At 35.0% G+C, this 20,534-nt stretch overlaps 2 protein-coding genes across 2 annotated transcripts; both read left to right on the top strand.

The window, feature by feature from the left end:
• The first annotated feature begins 7,584 nt into the window (after positions 1 to 7,584).
• On the top strand, positions 7,585 to 9,357 carry LOC120195816. The gene is made up of 5 exons (XM_039197754.1): positions 7,585 to 7,677; positions 7,814 to 7,981; positions 8,123 to 8,249; positions 8,708 to 8,918; positions 9,015 to 9,357. Exons 1-5 carry the CDS (start codon positions 7,648 to 7,650, stop codon positions 9,094 to 9,096), a joined length of 618 nt encoding a protein of 205 aa, XP_039053685.1. The 5' UTR covers positions 7,585 to 7,647; the 3' UTR covers positions 9,097 to 9,357.
• A 4,655-nt stretch (positions 9,358 to 14,012) lies between these two features.
• Positions 14,013 to 19,581, top strand: LOC120195936 (ubiquitin-like). Its single transcript, XM_039197861.1, has 2 exons — positions 14,013 to 14,341; positions 19,399 to 19,581. Exons 1-2 carry the CDS (start codon positions 14,177 to 14,179, stop codon positions 19,579 to 19,581), a joined length of 348 nt encoding a protein of 115 aa, XP_039053792.1. The 5' UTR covers positions 14,013 to 14,176.
• The last annotated feature ends 953 nt before the right edge of the window (positions 19,582 to 20,534 follow it).

Genomic DNA, 20,534 nt, shown 5'->3' with positions numbered 1-20,534 from the left:
TTCGCAGTCCGTTTTTCAAAATTTGGACTCGAATGCCTCAAAATTGTCAGTCAAACCTGTTGACTTTGACGGGAAAATCCAAATTTTCGAAAAGTCATGTTTATACTTTTGACATCCTGAATCCGAATCCGAAGTCTGTTTCACCAAATTCGAACCCGGTAAGTTGTTTTTCACTGATTTTCATCCGATTTGATTCGTTTTTCAGAATTTAGCTCTGTTTTGATGTAATTTCTATTGATTTGGATCCGAGGAAATATTGGAAGATGATTTCAAGATCAAAGACGTTCGAATGGAATTTATATAGTCGATCAGTATGGTACGAAAATCGAGGTAATACTTTACTATCTCTTTATGCTTTATGGAACATGAATATTGGTAAATGCATGAATAAGATAATATTGGTCTCATATGGGTAGTTAATGAATTTCTACACTCGATCCGAATACAATAGAAATTTGGCAACTGATTATGGTTCAAGAACTTTTATAAGAAATTGAGGGATTGTTAGAATTAAATTTCAAGTTCTGTGTTTGGTAATAAAGAAATCAACCTCGATCTGTATCTTATAATTTATTTCATCAAAGGTCAAATGTTAAAGGTACTTGGATGGGAAATTATGAGAATACTCCGGTAGGGTAAAATTACGAAAATACCCTTAAGTTTAATATGTCAAGAATTGTCCCTGGAAGTTGATTTATAACTCTGAAAGGATATATTGATATGATAAAACTACAAATGTGCATAAGAAATGCTAGTTTGCTTAGGAAATTCGGATAATCTGTTTTTAACCCTAAGAGGGCTTATGCAAGATATTAGAAGTTTGTTAAGGAATCATTTCAAGATTCGATAAAAAACAATTAACCATAGGATCTCTAAATTATAAGTATGCTCGTTAAGAGTTAATACTGAAATTATCTGGTTAAGAAATTACGAAAATGCCCCTGAGAGGTAAAATAGTCCGAGTTGACCCTGAATGAGAAGTACTTTGAGGATTTGTACTTAACTCGATTAAGTACGAATTTGATTGTTAAGATCTTGACTTAGTGTAGAAAATTCTTGATATTTCGTTGGTAAAAATCTGAGAAGGCACTTGACCCGAAAATATCCGAGTTACGAGTAAAACCTGAAGAACAATTTATCGGGGTACTCTTTTATCAGAATTGTTCGAAGGGACTGAAATAGATGATAAATTGGAATTAAATAATAAGACAGGATGGAAGAAAATGATTAAAATACATTGGATCTGTAGAATGACTAGAATACCCCTATAATGGAAATGACCCAAGAATATCACCAAGCTCAGGAATGATTGGATATCCTCGAGCTCTGAAATGAATGGAGTAAAACTGAACAACAAAATTACCAAAATAACCTTATGGCCTAAACAAAGTTAATGTCTTGGATTAATTAAGGAATCCAAATAAGCATAGGTTTTAGACTACCTTTAAAAGTAACGGAACATAATTTAAGTGAGTAGATCAACCCTAAAGCTATATCAATACCTGAATGGCATATATATTACTGAATGCGTGTTCGTCTTCTCAAGTTTGGCTCGATGATAAATTTTGGAAGTATTCAGCTCAGCTCAACTCTAGATCGCATTCAGTACTAAGAATTGGACGTTTGTTCGACAAATCAACCACGAAGACCAAATTGAATGGAACGGAAGGACAATATGTATCTTAAATTCAGGAACGTTTGAATTACTCTGGAAAATCCTGAAGTAACTAGAATAGACATGATTGTTAAATGAACTAGGTAACCTCAATGACTGAGGATTTAGTAAGTGATTTGGATAAGTCTGGAAACTCTGATGAGTTTACATAGTGTACAATTACAATGGGTTATGAACAAAATAATCAAATATGTTAGCATTACTTGATATTGTGGAAGAGTGGAAATGAAATAAAGACATTGGAAGATCTATTCTGCGATGATTTTAAAAATTGATATATGGACAAGAATTTGTGGTATTAAAGAGTAAATACCCTGGAAGAACAATGAATTTACCAATCGACAAGCATTAGTTCTGGGAACTATTCATCTAACAGTTGTTCGATAATCCGATCAATCGACATAGAATGTAAATATTCTGAACCTTCATTTCTTCCTTATCAGCTCAAGTCACATTCTGAATAACTAATGATTATGTCAGTTATTGAACTCTTCCAATAGTGATTCTGAATTCCGATATTCTATCGGTATACTGAAGATCTGTGTTCCTCTACTTGTTAAGATTATCCAATATCTTTGAATACTACCTGTAAATTCTGGTGTGTTCCCTACTCACATGAATATTTTACCTGATTTTCGATTTGATTTCTGATCTGATACTTGACATGGATTATGATCTGATACTTGACTTGGATTCTGATCTGATACTTGACCTGGATTTTGATATGATACTTGACGTGAATTATGATTTGATTTTTGATATATCCGTTTACGGACGGAACATGGGGGGTAATGTTGGAGGAAGAATACCTGGAGGCTCCTCGGCTGTGTGCTCAGGGCCTTACTAGACTTGACAGTGGGTGTATGGTTCTGGGGAACCTACACATTTTGGACTTGACGGATGGGGTATATATATATATATATATATGTTTAAAAAGATCTAAAAAGTTACATGGTTTTTGGGAACACACTAGAAAACCTATTCTTATCTCCTGAACCTAAACATCCCAAATATTTTCCATCAGAACTGAATACTATCTGTTAATACTTGAAATATCAATGGAATCTCAGCTCAGCCAAAGAAATCTGTAAATATCTGAACCAATAAGAAAAAATATGTTTATCTATATCTGCACGTTCTTCAGCATCATCTGGTAGTTCTGTATTACTGTGTTTTTCGAAGCTCACTCTATTACTCACCATTGCAGGTTAAAAGAATTGTACCAGTGCAGCTATCGGCTTCAGTAAAGGAGTTCTTCCGACGTTGCTTGCAGAGTATGGTACATGAAATTAGGGGGCATGTAATTGTGTTTTGTTTTATATGAGCCTGAAAATTTGTTTTATTTCTGCATATTGATAAATCATTTTATAAGTTACATGTTTTAAGAAAAGTTTTAAATTTTCTGCTATTTTTACAATGGGTCGCTCCAGTGGCCCTAATGTGACACTTCAGATCGGATCGGGTTATCCGCATCGGTCTCAGGGGTTACAATGAATGCATACATGTCATATGCCACAAGGATTTGGCCACCGTCCAGGTAATGGTAGAATCCCCTGTTTCTTTTACCACTTATTATTTCTAGCATTAGGATACCAAAGCTGTAAACATCAGCCTTGTTTGAAAACAACCCTTTTAGTTCATATTCTGGTGCCGTGTATCCGCTGCATAGGAAACAACTTTTGGTTCGGATTCGGTTGAGGAACCAGAATGGAGTACTTACAATGTGCCGATAATTCAATCTGTGTTGGCTTCGATTTTGATTGCCTCCAAATTTTCTTTTGGTGTCCAAGTCTGATATCTTAGGGTTCATATCATCATCTAACAAAACATTGGTGGCCTTCAAGTCCCTATGGATCATTTTAAGCCGAGAATCCTCGTGTAGATATTGCAGCCCCCTTGCAGTTCCGGTAATGATGTTGGAGCGTTTTTCCTAGTCTAGCATTGCCTTTCAATGTTCTGGACCTGCACCAAGTCAGACGCATAATCGAACATGAACATAGGAAAGCAAGAACACCGACTCAGATGTGCGAGGGACAAGAGCAAACCGAAAAGGAAGTCGAAGCTGGTGGTAGCCATGAACTCGTAGACGAGAAGCTTTTCTTCTCCTTCCAAGCAATATCCCATTAGTCTCACCAGATTTTTATATATGTTGAAGCTTTACAATTAGCTTTACTTCATCCTTCGACTCTTCAAGGCCTTGACTTGATCTCATTGAAAGCCTTTCAACTGCTATTTCCTTCCTATTGGGCATTCCCCCCTGAAAACAGTTTTCAAAAGTGCTTTCAACCTTAATCCTATCGTAAACAATAGATCAGAGAACTGCTTTGGGCCTTGTAAACGAAACCGAAACCTCCTTCTCCGAGCTTTTTTTCCTCGGACAACTTTTTTTAGCAGCGTTATGGTAGTTAAATTAAACTGATGCATCTCGTCGGCTTGATCATCTGATAGATAAATACCCATCTCCATCAAATATGCAAGCTTTGAGCCATGTGAACTTCCCAGTTCCCAATAACACCATAATGTTCAAATTTTGTAGGAAATCAATATTAAACATCAATGTTCAAAAATTGATGTACGAATATCTCAACATACATTGTTCATACCAAATGATCGCTCTTTTATCGGAAGGGCACCTTTGCGTGAGCAGTCGAATAGCATTGTCCACACAGATGTAGCAAATATTGCACGAAGAAAGATCGTCTCGGAGTTTTTCAATGATTTTGAAACTAAAGAAAAGAAAGAAGATGAAGATTATTAATTTGGTGACTTTTTACTATAGAAATTACTAAACGACTTTAAAAATGACGAAGAAAGAAAATATTAGTGTAATAGAAATTAAAAACTAAATATAGATTTAGAATTTATAAAAAGGAATCATGAAATTTATTTTCAAATCAATTTAATATATAAATTTTGTTTATATAAAATATTGTTTCGAGGGTCCAGAAATAATTTTCTAATAAAAAATTATTGAAATAAGTATTTTAAGTGTTTTCACACCTGCTCATATAAGACATAAATTTAAATTTCATTGTATATGAATTCTGAACACTCGAGACATTTTAATAAGAGATAAGACACCCCTAAAACAATCCCAAAATCTTGAGGTCCACGCAAAAAAATTCCCCAACAAGAACCATTACTTTTAATAGTGCCCAACTTGTATTAAAGTATGATTAATTTAGCTAAACCGTTGTGATTTTAACTTGAAAAGCACACGCTCATGTTGTGTAATTATTATTACTATGTGATAGTGGAGAATACATGAGCCAGCAGCAGCAACGTATCCATTCTCCAACCGCCAGAGACATTACTTCCACGACATGTGCTGCCCCATTCATCATTATTATTTATTATAACTCAAAAAGAGATATTTAGTTAAAAAAAACATACTTTACTGATTATGTATATGTAAAAAGGGATATTTACAATGACTATGACTAATAATGTCATGCATAGGACGATGATGCTATTTATAAGCCGATATGTTAACAAATCTGGTACTTAGATCTTTGGACTTTGTACCAGTAGATTGTCTCACATGTCTTGTTTAAAAGTATTATTTATACATTATGGCTAATTTAAAAGAATATTGAAGAGTACTTATAGTAGGAGGGAGCAATACTATGAAAATTTTAAATTATCATATATTTTATATATTATATATATATATATATTTAATAAATAATATGTTTTCGTCTTTAAAATTTTATAAATTCATTTACTTCTAACATAAAACCATACGTCTGTCTCTGTTGAGAGTCTTTGAAGATATATCTCTGAAGATATAACACCAACAAAATTGAAAAGAAGATTAACACCAAGAACAAGTATAAAATAAAATATAAAAATCAAAATGTCATTGTCGATTTAATATCACTTTAGTTGATATCATTAAAATCATTGAATTAAACTTATGAATCAAGTTAAAGCTTAGCTTTTTATCATTATATGAAAATTATTTTTAAATTAATCTTTATTTTTAAAATAATATTTTATTGACAGGATATATTACATAAAGGAAAATACTCTATATTAATTACATCTTTAAAAGTGTGTTTGACAGAATATACTTTTATTCTACGTGGCATGACTAATTATCAAGAGATGAAAAAATTATAGGTTAAAGAGAAAGATGTTTCGGCCAATAAAAAAATCAGTCGGAATTTGTTGAGTGTTTTTACTGTGTTTTCAGATCTCCAAGTATGTTTTCTTCTAAGTTATAATACTAGTTAATCTTTGTATAAATATATTTTTTTTTATTTTATAGTTATTCTATTTCTATAGTTACTTATATTTTATTTAGTTATTATATTTTTCTTAGAGTTGGTTTATTATTTGTTTGGATATTATATTTTCTTAAATTTGAATAGAAATTTAAATCGATTTGATTTGACTCAAATTTCATAAACTCAATGTATTTTAAAACAAAATCAAATAACGTTTGAACAATAAAATAAAACTCATCAATTTGATTAACTTTAAAAAAAAATTACCCGACCCAATCAAATATTTACCATTACTGTTATAATTATTATTTTAATATATTTGCCCTATACAGGAGCATCCCAAAAGATATGAAGGCATGTGTTACTTTAAAAATGAGGCCCCTAAAATATTTTATATAAGAAGATATTTTAAAAAATCAAAATTTATCCCATTACGATTATTTTTTACAAAAATAAAAAAAATTCAAACATATGAAATTAATATTTCTTCACCGAATTTTCTTCACTTGTGTGTTCAATAAGAAAAATATTTTTTTTCCGGTTAACAGATTCTTTTTAAAAATGTGAGACACTCAAATTTTTAGATCATGTAATGTATCATAAGTTACACTTGCTAATAAGCGACGCTAACCCTCTACCCACCAACTCAATTTAAATTGACATATAAAACAAATCTTAGAATTTTCCCTCATTCTCGTCCTCTTGAATCATTCTCATGGATTCGCTATTGTCGACGTCTACGATTACTTACTTTTCTATCGTATTCTAGGCAATTCGAAGGGCCTCAAGTATGCCTCATAGCTCCACTTCTAGGGTTAAGCAGAAGCCTACCCTCTTAGCAAATCCCCATAACCATTCTCCTGTATGGTTCCTAGCTATGCCTCCACAAGCGGTCTCTCCTGTGGTTGCTATCTTTGTGCCATCAATATTGATCTTACACCAGTGGGTTTCGGGTGGTTGCCGGTTGGTAAGACGCTCATGAGCTCGAATGAATCTCCGAGTAAGGGTGCTCATTGAGTAAGTGATATCATGCATTAATCTTCTATATTTGTATGCCACATAATCATTATGTTAACGATCGTAAAAAAATGCCACATGTGCATGCACCGTAAATTCTCTATAATTTTATACTCTCAAAAGTAATACAAATACGGGTGATTGTCATTGCACAAATAAAACAATTTCATCTACCGTAGAAATCCAAAGATGCAAAGAAAACTTCATCAATTAGATCATCACGCCACTCTGTCTGTTATTACAAATAAAAACAAAATGCTAGCAATTTTTTTTATAAATTATTCCACTTTGTTAAATTTCCCCATTGAGTGTAATACCAAATCATCATATATATAATACAAAAACCCTCTGCTGCAAATCTTCAAATCCTATTTCTTGATTTGCATGTTTTGATCTCATTTTCTTCTTGACACCGTTTTTTAATGGTGTTTTCAATCTCTCTGGGTATATAAAGTCGGCTCATTTGCAGCAGAAATCAATTAAATCACGAGATTTGTTTGATTTTAAAGAATAGTTTATTCGCGATCTTTGAAGATTTTGACTGTATCTTAAAGGGTCTCTGTTTTCTTTTTCTGATTCTTCTCTCCCAATCAGGGGACTTGGTTAAAGATCTCAAGAGTTCCCCATGGAGTACGCAGTTGTTTGACGCTCTCTACAGTCCTAATTCCACCCTTCTTTCATCGTCTTCTTCTCTTTCTTTTTATCTTTGCTTCATTTTCCGAGAAAATGTTGAATCTGACGGAAAATCCAAAGCTGGTGAGTATAATCTCTCTGGGTTTTCTTCAAATATTTCATTTTTTTTCATCTCCTTTTCCTTGTTACTGTTTAATTGATTTTCATCACCAATATCAAGTATCTTAATTTAAATTTGGGGTTCTTGATTTGGTGATAGGACTCGTCATCTTCCAACGAGATATCCATACAAAATATATCAGTTTCGGATCATAATAATGGCTTTCAATACACAACGGATAATAAAACCGATAGCTTTGTTCTCGACTTGGAAGGTTTCTCTCATGGAGGATCCAATAAAGAAATCACTCAGAATTCAAGATTTACAGTGAGTTTTCCCCCTTTTTTTCATTATTTTTTGTGGGAAAAATTCAAAACAATTATTTCTGAATGACACGTGTTTACATCTCAATGAGACTGTTTCATGCAAGTCCAGAAAATTTCTTTTTTTTTCCCTTCTAATTTGCAGAAAAGTCTTTCTCGTAAAGGGTCTCAGAGAGGAGGGGACAAGAAGATTATAAGCTTCAATTGTACAAATTCAAATTGTAAATCGTCTCTCAATGATAAAGATGCTTTTGTTGCCACCTCCCCGAGAGGTACAGACTTTCAGCATTAATTGCTTAGATTTTATCACATGCTGGTTTTTTAATTTTTCCCAGGAAAATTTTCCAGGAAAATTTGAAAAAGGCGAACATTTTGGCTCTATTTTTACCCAGATTAGTGGTTTAGACCATGCACTTTTCAGCATTTTATAGTTAAATTCCTTGAAGGACTGAATTTAACTCGTGAATTATGTAGAACAGTTCTTTAGTAGTATTTAGCTATGTTATTCGGACTCCAGTATGTGCCAGATATCGGTATACTCGAATATGCTCATCTTCGAAGATGTGTCTAAAAGGTATACTGAAAGCAAACTCGGAGAGATTTTACCCATAGAAAATATGTCCTGTTACCCTTGGATGCATGTTCTCATGTTTTATGGCAAATTTCCTGTTTGCATAGTTTATTTTGTAAGATTTGGCCTGGAATTATTGATCCGCAACTTCTCTGGTAGGGTCTAGCACTGCTGAAAAGCCGGTGACGGCCGCTGTAGGGTCAACTGATATGGCCAACAATCCGCAAGCTCGTCATCAGATCACCATTACAACTGGCAATATCACCGCTCTAACCGAGAGCAGATTTAATCTCAGGAGAAACAATTCCCGACGACATGCTTCCCAATGGATTTTCGATCCCAAAAGGCTTCTGTTTCTCTTTGCCACACTGTAAGTCTCCGAACCCTATCACAGGAATATTTCTATTCCATCTGCAAAGGCTTTGATGATACTGAAAGGAAGAACCTTTTCGGGTTCTTTTGACAGATCGAGCATAGGAACGATTTTGCTGATATATTTCACATTGTCGATTTACAAAACGAACGGAGATGGGGATGCTTTCGATTAGGACATAGCCGGGGACTATACTCACCAACTTACTGGTAACTAAGAGCAACATTGCAACATGACATACACATGGGAGATCAGACCGGAAAACCGATGGGAGTGGTTGAGAATGAAGAGGAAGGTTGAAGAAAGAAAACAAAAGGGAAAGATTATATGAATCTTCCATTAAAGATAGCTTCATGTGTAGAGAGTTATAAAAAAATCAAACTTTGGAGATGATGACAAGTACATAAATCCACTGTGATAAAGATGCGGAATCTTTCCTTTTTAATATGAATGTATGCATGTATGTAAGAGATGGAAAGACGATGATTGTTGAGCTTTTTGTGTTTTATGGTTTGTCATAAGGATGAAATGGAGGGTTCAAAAAGTCGGCTTTTTAATGGATGAACAACTTTATAATTGAAGACTTTTGTTATGGGTGTGAATTTAAAAATTTTAACTATCGTGGTGATTGATGAGTAGATAATGGATATGAAAATATTAAATGAGTATGAGAATGGGAAAGGTATATCCGCACCAGTCCCGCAAGACAAAATTATAAAGTGAGCTTATGAAAAAAGATTTGCTTCTGGGTAGAAAGTGAATAACGGCAGTGAAGGATAGATTTCAAGAAAAATATCTAAGCTCGGGTTCTTCTGCAGATTAAATTTATGTCATGTAAATTGAAGGTTAAAAAACTACCAATGTCTCCTTTACAAACCGGGTGCAAAATTTGATTCAACTAAAAAAAATTATACTTTTAACTTTAAATTGTTTGAGTTAACTCAAATTTTTAGTTCATATTTCAATTTTGAATTGAGTTTGAATTTTGACTATAACTTTTTTATATTTTTTCTTGGCATAATCTCAAGAGATATTACTAACGTTTGACTAAATAATTATTTTAGTTCATATTTGTTTTTAGTATTTCAGTCTCATATAGGACTGTAAATGAGATGAGACAGATCCTGAGCTACTCGAGATCGACTCGATCAAGGCTCGATAAATACTCAGATCGAATGGACTCGACTCGAGCTCGAGCTCAACTCGAGTTCTTAACGAGCCGAAACGAGCTACTTAATATTCGATTCGAAAAGCTCGTGAGCAGCTCGAAAATATAATATATTAAGATTTTATTTTTAAAAAAAATAAAATATTAATAATATTAACATTTATTTATTGATTTTTTAAAAAATACAGTAAGATTTTCATGTATTTAAGGTTCAAATTTGAGTTTGAGACTTCAATAGAGTTAAATTTAAGATTTTTTTTTTCATTTAGAGCCTTTTCAAGCCGCTCACGAAATTCAGTTCATGATTTCGAGTTCGAGTCGAGCTTGAAAATTTTAAACTCGCGAGTTTTCAAATCGAGTCGAGCTCCATTTCAAAGTTTTCGAGTCGAGCCGAGATTAGCAATACTTGAACTCGGCTCGGCTCGTTTACACCCCTAGTCTCATGTTTCATTTTGAGGCAAGAAGGCACGTACGTTGACAGAAATTATTAGTTAACAAACAGTTAACACTCTAAAATAGAGACTTTTATACCCAAAACAAAAACATTAAGGGCTAAAATGCTCTAGAAAAAATAATAAAGGCTAAAGTGACTATTAGATCAAACGTTAGAGACTATTTTTATCCTAAAATAAGACGTTGGAGACTATTTTATCCTAAAATAAGACGTTAGAGCCAAAATACTCTAGAAAAAGTGACCAAAATGACAATTTTAGTAAAAGTCGTGATACTAATTTTAATAATATACAATTTTCTCTTCCATCAATTCTGTTTTTTGAATTGAAAATGAAACTAAACACCAGTTTAAACCTGAGCTACCGATCTCGGATGAGCAGGAGCAGCGTCCCGAGCAAAGAGGTCACGAATTTCTTCTTGGGAGCGGCAAACTGAACAAAGTCCAAGTGATCCATTCTTTAAAACATAACATTATAAAAACAATATTATTGTAGACACTCATTTTTTCCGTGTTTTAATTATTATTACTATTAATATTATTATTTTATTAATAGTATTATTACTACATTTTACACGTCCAAATGACAATTGGGTCAAGACTCAATTAAAAGGCCCGAACTCTAATCCAAATTACAACAGACCAACTTGGCCCAAAGATCCGACCCAAATATGAGACCCAAAACCTGATTAGGGTTTTCATCTCAAGTTCCAACCGCCTCCAGCTCTCCACCATTGGATTTGATGACTATCAACAGTTCATATCGATGACATTTAGGGTTTCTAAAACCCTAACCCTAAGGAGCTATTGTTGCCGCCACTGCTTGTTGTTGCTGACGCCGCTGCCCGCTTCTGACACCTCCATCATTCTACACTGACCGAAAATCAACATAAATAATCCATCAACAGTCAAAAAGAGAGGCCAAATCAAAATAATAGAAACAATAAAAAATAAATGAAATCCCGAGGAAATTGGGGGCTCTGTCGCAAGCAAAGATAGGGCATTCATACCCTATTCTCTCGAAAAACAACAAGCCATCACAAAAAATCAACGAGGGGAGTAGATAAAAAGGAGGAGGAAAACTAGATTCGGGGAGACTGAAACGAAGGAAAAAAACTTCGAACATTCAAGAAAAAAAGAAGAGAAAAAAAATAGAAGAAAAAGAGAGTTTTGAATAAAAAAAAACAGAAACAAAAGAGAGAAGAGAACTTACCTGGCACAATATTCATCGGAAGAAAAGGTTGTCGAACTTTAAGTTTTTGAAAGGTAAAAGCTTAGATCTAGGATTTTATGTTATTTTTTAGGCAAAAGGGGGTTAGGATCTATGGTATTGAGAACGAGATGGGTATTTCGGAGGGTTTTATTCCCTTCGACCGTCGTGGGCGGCCGTGATTTACCGTCGGTCAGCGGTAGTTTCCTTTTCCTAACGAGGAAGTTGAGAGAGTTTGTAAACTTCTCTTTCCTCTTCCAAAGTGAAAGGAAACAAATGAAGAGATTATGCGGGAAGCCCTAAATTCGACTTATATACACTGATTGAAAAGAAGTAGTTTCACCCATTCCCGTGTTTTCATAAGTTTAGGGGAAAATAACGTGTTTGGTTCCCATTCTTTGTAATCTCACCATTTGGGCCATTGAATGAAGTATTGTGTTATTTTGTTTTGAGCACTTATATTTCTATATTTGTATTTTAGTCATCGTCTTATATGTATGTCATTTTATTAATGTTTAACTCTGGTCATGATATTTGTAAATGTTTAATTTCAGTCATTGTTTTGTATATTGAATGCATTTAGGTATAATTATTATTTTCCCTTCCATGTTTCTGGTTTATTTTATTTTAGTCCTTAACATTATTTATGGATTATTTTCGTTTATGGTATCTATAGTGTTCTAAATGTTCGATTGTGGCTCTGGTTTGTTTATAATTATTTTTCATTCCTTTAAGTTTCTATTAGTACCATTTTGATCCCTTAAATCACCAAATATGATTGTTTTTGTTATTTGTATTTTGATAAGTAATGTTTTCTTGTTTGTATTCTAGTCCTTTGTCTGTACATCTTTTGTATATTATATATTTATATGTATTATATTAAATAAATATTATTAGCTCTATGTGTTGTAGACATTTTATTCCACATATTTCAAATTGCATTTGTTTTCATCGTATTTCTTTATCTATTGATATGTTATTCTAATATTTTCAAGAATACTTATTTGTAGAATGTGCGTGGAAAGCATAACTTAGTCGAAGTAGTCCGATCCGATACGACAATCGAACGAAATGTGAACTTGAAAGAATTTGAATTTATTTTTATAAAAAATGATAATCAATTCATTTTTTATTAAAATGACGCAATGCATATTTTTTATATATAATAATTTATGTTATGTAAAATGCAGATATTCAATTTATATTTTATTTTCGTTTTTTAAATCGAGAAGGAAATATTCTTTTTAGGCAAGAAATGGAAGAGATAACCTTCCAGTCCAAGGATGAGCAAATCTTAATATTTCTTTTCGAATTAAAGGATTTTCCCTAATAAACAATTCGAAGCAAATTAATTAAACTTTAATAAATGGATCACATTCTAACTATATATTTGATTCACAATTTCCATCATTTACGACAATGTGTAATCGATTAAGTATCAATTTTTGGGAGTTGTGAGGGTGATTATCATTCCCCATGCGTAATCGACTCCCGGACCCGTTAAGTCAAATTTTTGGTAAATGCAAACCAATTTTTGTCTTAAAAATGATTTTTTCTTAAAAATATTTTAAAGGACGTTTTTAGGTATTCGGTCTACCTAATTTAAAGGTCGATGGCGACTCCTATTCAATTTAATTCAAATTAATTCAAAATCACCAATTTTTCAAATAAAGTCATAATTATTTTTTAAACTTAATTGTTTTTAAAAAAATGGTCATGAAAATTATAACATTATAAAAGTTACAAATCTTACTGATATTTGCAAAAATGATATATATATATATATACATACACACACACGCATTGATATATATTTGGAAGAAGTCCTTTAAATTAGAATAAATCAATATTATAAATAAATATATGCATTGATATATATTCGGCCCTTGCAAAAGAAAAGCTACCCATGGCTCATTGACCGCACAAACTTTCCAGGGCATTTCGACTTGTGAGGCAGAGAGAAGATAGGTTTACGATTGAGGAGTAGATTATTGAATAAGGAAACCAACCGGAAGCATCCGAATGGGGAGGATGAGAGACCGGAACATCACCATCATCACTAGACTAGTTCCACGAACCTGGATGGACTCTTCATTAGTTTCATTGCAACCAGAGGGTTGATCTTCATCACTTTACATCACTCTCATTCTTCATTTTATAAATGTAAGGTAATTTAAAGGAGACTTCTTTTTGAGAAAATAGCCACCTTTCTTACCAAGTCACCTCAATTTGTTCCCCACTATCCTATAAATTAATCCCTCTACCTCGAACATGGCCGATTACAACATCCAAAAAGAGTCAACTCTCCAACTCGATCGTCCTCTGTTTATGAAGATCTTCTTGAAACACTTTCCACTGGTAAAACCATAGCCTTGGATGTCGAAAGCTCCGACACCATCAACAACGTCAAGGTGAAGATCCAAGATATGCAAAGCCTTATTTTCGCCGGCAAGCAATTCGATGATGGTTGTCGAACTTTGGCCGATTATAACATCCAGCAGGAGTCCATACTTGGTTCAGATTTCATGTTTCCTCGTCGGATGCCCATTTTTTTCAAGACATTAACGGGGAACATGATCAAATTGGAGGTGGAGAGTGTTAGTTTTTTGGCAAAAGTCCCACATTGGTTGTGTATAAGGAGGAGGGGAAATTCTTTTGTTATAAATAAAGCCCTCCTCCTCCTTAGTTAATCATCCCACAAATATAAGCCTTCTTCTATTTTAAAGGCTATTTGTATTCTTTCTCTCTTTGTAATATTTCCTCTATTAGTGAAATATTTTGGTGTTCCCTTTTATGTCTATTTAATAGTTATTGTCGGGTATAGTTATTGTTAATTATTGTCCTATTAAAATTACTTGTCTTGGTAGTTCTGTCTAACGAAAGTGGGTTTTAAGAGGGACCATTGTGACCCCTCCTCTTTCCTGGGAATCTACCTTGGGGTGATTTTTAGTACAATCGTTTTCACACTAGTCATCTAGATAATAGTTTTCAAGGTGAATTGTTATTGGTGGAAATTAACCCAAATTTCACAACAATTGGTATCAGCGCTCTTGGTTTATTTTAGTATGCTCTGTGGTTGCGGCTTAGGCTGATCTTCCACATTAGAAAAATTTCCTTGGGATAATTGACATTCCGCATTGGCAGCTATTAAATAGAATTTGTAGCAGAAATGACAGACGCTTCTTCATCTTCAATTTTGGCAAGAAATGATGTGACAAATGTTAGATTTGCAGTGGAGATTTTTGATGGCACCAGTCATTTCGGCATGTGGCAAAGCGAGGTTCTAGATGCCCTATTTCAGCAGGGTCTAGACATTGCTATTGAATGAGAGAAACCAGATGATGTTGAGGAGAAAGAATGGAAGAGGATCAATAGAATGGCATGTGGTACTATTCGATCGTGTCTTTCTAGAGAGCAGAAGTATGCATTTTCTAAGGAAACTTCTACAAGTAAATTATGGAAGGCACTGGAGGAGAAATTTTTGAAGAAAAGCGGTCAGAACAAACTCTACATGAAAAAGAGATTGTTCCGCTTCAACTATGTACCAGGTACCACTATGAATGATCACATTACTAGCTTTAATCAGCTGGTGATTGATCTGATGAATATGGACGTGACTTTTGAAGATGAAGATCTGGCTCTGATGTTGATGGGATCACTTCCTGATGAGTTTGAGTATCTTGAAACTACTCTACTTTATGGGAAGGTTGATGTGTCTCTCAGTGAAGTAACTGATGCCTTGTATAGTTATGAATTTAGAAAGAAAGACAATCAAGAAAACACAAGTGTCGAAGCAGAAGCTCTTGTTGTTAGAGGCCGTTCCAAGAGTCAGAATAAAGGAAGCAGAGGGAGATCGAAGTCAAAGTCCAGATTGAGCAAAGATGAATGTGCCTTTTGTCGAGAAAAAGGGCACTGGAAGAAAGAATGTCCCAGGCTAAAGAATAAAGGCAAACCTGAAAGGGGGAAGGCTGTCTCAGAATCAAATGTGGTCGAGTATGATGATGGAGATTCAGATTTCGCATTCGCTGCTACGCCATCAACCAGCTGTTCCAGTTCATGGCTGTTAGATTCAGCTTGTAGCCACCATATGACCCCCAATAGAGAATGGTTCTTTGATTTTAAAGAACTAAAAGGTGGAATTGTCTACACAGCAAATAATTCCCCTCTTGACACACTTGGGATTGGTTCAATTCGCTTGAGGAATCAGGATGAATCAATCAGAACCTTAATAGGTGTCCATTATGTACCAGATTTAATGAGAAATCTCATCTCTGTGGGAACCTTAGAGTCAAAAGGTTTAGAAGTGAGGGAAAAAGATGGGATTATGAGGATTATCTCTGGTGCACTGGTGATAATGAAGGGAATCCGAAAAAGAAACAATGTGAATTACTTTCTGGGTAGTACAATTGTTGGGACAGCAACAGTGGCAGCTTCTACTGATGAACATGAGTCAGAAGCAACCAGGTTATGGCATATGCGCTTGGGGCATGTTGGTGAAAAATCCTTGAAATTACTGATAGATCAAGGATTATTGAAGGGTGTTCGGGCTTGCAAATTAGCTTTTTGTGAGCATTGCATCAAAGGGAAAAGACGAGGGTGAAATTTGGAACAACAATCTATGATACTAAAGGTATTTTGGATTATGTTCATTCAGATGTATGGGGGCCTTCCAAGACAACTTCATTGGGAGGAACACATTATTATGTCACCTTTGTTGATGATTTTTCCCGGAGAGTTTGGGTGTATCCAATGAAGACAAAGGATGAGGTGCTAGGATTTTTCCTTAAATGGAAAAAGATGATGGAGACTCAAACAGGCAGAAAAATCAAACGTCTCCGTACAGACAATGGTGGAGAGTACAAAAATGATCCATTTCTGAAAGTCTGTGAAGAGGAAGGTATTGTTAGGCACTTCACTGTCAGAGGTACACCACAACATAATGGGGTGGCAGAGCGTATGAACCGGACATTAGTGGAGAAGGTTCGGTGTATGTTGTCTAATGCTGGGTTAGGCAAAGAATTTTGGGCTGAGGCTTTGGTCTATGCTTGTCACCTTGTCAACCGCTTACCATCGACTGCTATTGGTGGTAAAACACCATTAGAGAAATGGTTTGGGGTACCTGCTACATATTATGATTCCTTACATGTGTTTGGTTCCACTGCATACTACCATGTTAAGGAGTCAAAGCTGGATCCAAGAGTAAAGAAGGCGATCTTTATGGGGATCACCTCTGGTGTGAAAGGCTATCGTCTTTGGTGTCCAGAAACAAAGAAAATAATCTTCAGCAGGGATGTTACATTTGATGAATCTACCATGTTGAGAAAGGTGACTTCAGAAAAATTGGAGCAGACAGATGGAACTCCCAAACAGGTGGAGTTTGAAGGAAGCAAATTTGTCCCAACCGGTAAAGAAACTGATGTTGACTCTCCTATGGTAGAAGAAGAGTCAGATGAAGAAGAGGTTCAGACCTAAGAACCTCCACAGTAACATGAATCAATTGCACTCAGAAAGGGAAAGAGGACCATTAGACAACCTGCTCGTTATGCTGATATGGTCTCTTTTGCATCACCAATTGCAATTGATGACGTTACTGCCACTTTTAATGAAGCAGTTCAAAGTTCAGAACATAAAAAAGTGGAGGATCGCCATGAATGAAGAAATGCAATCCCTTCAAAAGAATCAGACGTGGAAACTAGCTAGTCTTCCGAAGGGAAAGAAGGCAATTGGGTGCAAGTGGGTATATGCAAAGAAAGATGGATTTCCTGACAAAAATAACATCCGCTACAAAGCAAGATTGGTGGCTAAAGGCTACGCTCAAACGGAGGGAGTTGATTATAATGAAGTATTTTCTCCAGTTGTAAAACATTCCTCCATCAGAATTTTGTTGGCTTTGGTAGCGCAGTTGGATTTGGAACTAGTTCAGATGGATGTAAAAACTGCATTTTTACATGGAGACTTGGATGAGGAAATCTACATGACTCAGCCAGATGGATTCAAAGTTGCTGAAAAAGAAGAGATGGTGTGCAAATTAGAAAAATCGCTGTACGGATTGAAGCAATCTCCAAGGCAGTGGTACAAGCGATTTGACAAGTTTATGATAGGGCAGAAGTACACAAGAAGCAAATATGATCATTGTGTGTATTTACGTGAGCTAGAAGACAGATCCTATATATATCTTCTTCTTTATGTTGATGATATGCTGATAGCTTCCAGGAGTCAGACAGAAATTACGAAACTAAAGACTCAATTGAACAGGGAGTTTGAGATGAAGGATCTTGGTGAAGCGAAGAAGATTCTAGGCATGGAGATATCAAGGGATAAGAAATTGAGGAGGCTTTGTTTGTCTCAGAAAGAATATCTGAGGAAGGTACTAAAACGTTTTGGCATAAATGAGATGTTAAAACCAGTTAGTACACCTCTTGCTCCTCATTTCAAGCTCGGTGCATCCATGTCACCTAAGGATGATGCAAAACGAGAATACATGTCAAAGGTTCCGTATGCAAGTGCTGTTGGTAGCTTGATGTATGCAATGGTGTGTACGAGACCCGATATTTCATAGGCAATTGGGGTTGTGAGCAGGTATATGCATGATCCTGGAAAGGAGCATTGGCAAGCTGTGAAATGGATTCTGCGGTATATTTTGAACACCGTAGATGTTGGTTTGGTCTTTCAGCAGGACAAACAAGATGGTCAGTGTGTAGTTGGGTATTGTGATTCAGACTATGCAGGTGATTTGGACAAGCGTCGATCAACTACTGGTTATGTGTTTACATTTGCAAAGGCACCAGTCAGTTGAAAGTCCACCTTACAGTCAACAGTGGCTTTGTCTACTACAGAGGCAGAGTATATGGCAGTTACAGAGGCTGTGAAGGAGGCAATTTGGCTTCAAGGGTTGCTTGGTGAATTGGGAATGGAACAAAAACACATCAAAGTGCACTGTGACAGTCAGAGTGCTATTCATTTAGCAAAGAACCAGGTTTACCATGCAAGGACGAAGCACATCGATGTTCGATATCTCTTTGTACGAGAGATTCTAGAAGAAGGTGGAGTCATAATCCAGAAGATTCGGACCACTGAGAATCCTGCTGATATGTTGACAAAAGTGGTAACTGCGGTCAAGTTTAAATATTGTTTAGACTTGGTCAATATTGTTACAAATTAAAAGATTGTTTTTTTATAGATGTGTGTGGAATTTGCCAAGGTGGAGATTTGTTGGTTTTTTGGCAAAAGTCCCACATTGGTTGTGTATAAGGAGGAGGGGAAATTCTTTTGTTATAAATAAAGCCCTCATCCTCCTTAGTTAATCATCTCACAAATATAAGCATTCTTCTATTTTAAAGGCTATTTGTATTCTTTCTCTCTTTATAATATTTCCTCTATTAGTGAAATATTTTGGTATTCTCTTTTATGTCTATTTAATAGCTATTGTCGGGTATAGTTGTTGTTAATTATTGTCCTATTAAAATTACTTGTCTTGGTAGTTCTGTCTAAGGAAAGTGGGTTTTAAGAGGGACCATTGTGACCCCTCCTCTTTCCTGGGAATCTACCTTGGGGTGATTTTTAGTACAATCGTTTTCACACTAGTCACCTAGATAATAGTTTTCAAGGTGAATTGTTATTGGTGGAAATTAACCCAAATTTCACAACAGAGAGTTGGGATACTATCGGTAATGTGAAGGAGAAGATTCAGGACAAAGAAGGGATTCCATGGTATCAACAAGTTCTGAGTTGTGGTGGGATGCAGTTGGAAGATGGAAAAACATTGGGTGATTACATATTCAGAAAGAATCCACTCTTCACCTTGTGTTGCGTCTTCAGAGTAAGATTCTAAGTTCCCCCCATGGAAATGGTTATAGTTTCATTTGAATGAATTGCATGGATTCTGTTCTGTAATCTGTGATGAATATACATAATCCTAAATTCCAAACATACAATGTGCTTGGAGCTTGGAATTTGGGATAAATTACCTTGAGACCATTAAATTGTGGAGTTGATTCTAAATATTGAATAAAAAATGTTAATCAAGTCATTGAACTAGTTTTAATCTAGTTTAACTTATGTTTTACCGTTTAAGATAATTTACCACAACTTTTAACCTAGGTCTATAGAAATGACCATCCAGCTCAGTTGGTAGAGCACAAGGTTCTTAACTTTGAGGTCGTGGGATCGAGTCCCACGGAGGGCATTTCATAATTTGGAGATTTCTTACGGAAGCTGCTCTCAACCTGGTGTTGGGGGTAGCCTACTATCTTACCTCTCCTTACCCTATATATATGGGAAAAAGGGACAGCCATTTTTTTAACCTAGGTCTATACATCTGATAGGGTTTGGATTTCTATTAGAGATCCTCAACTTTTGAGTTATGGGTGCTCTAAACCTAAGCAAGCATGTTTTAGTGCAGCACTTTGTTGTTGTGAGGAAGATACAATTGAAGAATCAAAGCTTAAAGTCTTTGAAGATGGGGAAACACATACAAGTAGCATTCATAGTTTCATTGGAAGGACGTGAGTTCGTTAACTCTTTTCATTTCAACTTCTTTGCTCCTCCTCCAATCAACTGATTTGTTTTCTCTTAATAAACCATATCCATAAAACATTGCTTCCTTTTTTCAAATATTATTTCTTCTTTCAAATCTTCACCTTTGACTTCTTCTTTGAATAATGTTTACCCAAGTGGAAGAAAGGTTGTTCATTGTAATCGTGGATTGAGAGCACCGATTTGTACTTCAATTTTACCTAGGAACAAAGACAAGGAATTCGATGATCGTGCTAGAGGCAATGAGGT

The sequence above is a fragment of the Hibiscus syriacus genome, unplaced genomic scaffold (genome assembly GCF_006381635.1).
Source record: "Hibiscus syriacus cultivar Baekdansim isolate YM2019G1 unplaced genomic scaffold, ASM638163v2 tig00117021_pilon, whole genome shotgun sequence".
NCBI classification, from domain to species: Eukaryota; Viridiplantae; Streptophyta; class Magnoliopsida; order Malvales; family Malvaceae; genus Hibiscus; species Hibiscus syriacus.
This window is presented reverse-complemented; position numbering and strand designations above follow the sequence as displayed.

What these genes read in the sequence shown, in the direction of transcription:
- LOC120195816 (XM_039197754.1), top strand. Translation starts at nt 7,648, where the DNA reads ATGTTGAATCTGACGGAAAATCCAAAGCTG. An exon ending in TGACGGAAAATCCAAAGCTG is followed by an intron (nt 7,678 to 7,813) that starts GTGAGTATAATC and finishes ATTTGGTGATAG; the next exon opens with GACTCGTCATCTTCCAACGA. An exon ending in TGTTGCCACCTCCCCGAGAG is followed by an intron (nt 8,250 to 8,707) that starts GTACAGACTTTC and finishes CTTCTCTGGTAG; the next exon opens with GGTCTAGCACTGCTGAAAAG.
- LOC120195936 (XM_039197861.1), top strand. Translation starts at nt 14,177, where the DNA reads ATGCAAAGCCTTATTTTCGCCGGCAAGCAATTCGATGATGGTTGTCGA. An exon ending in ACATGATCAAATTGGAGGTG is followed by an intron (nt 14,342 to 19,398) that starts GAGAGTGTTAGT and finishes AATTTCACAACA; the next exon opens with GAGAGTTGGGATACTATCGG.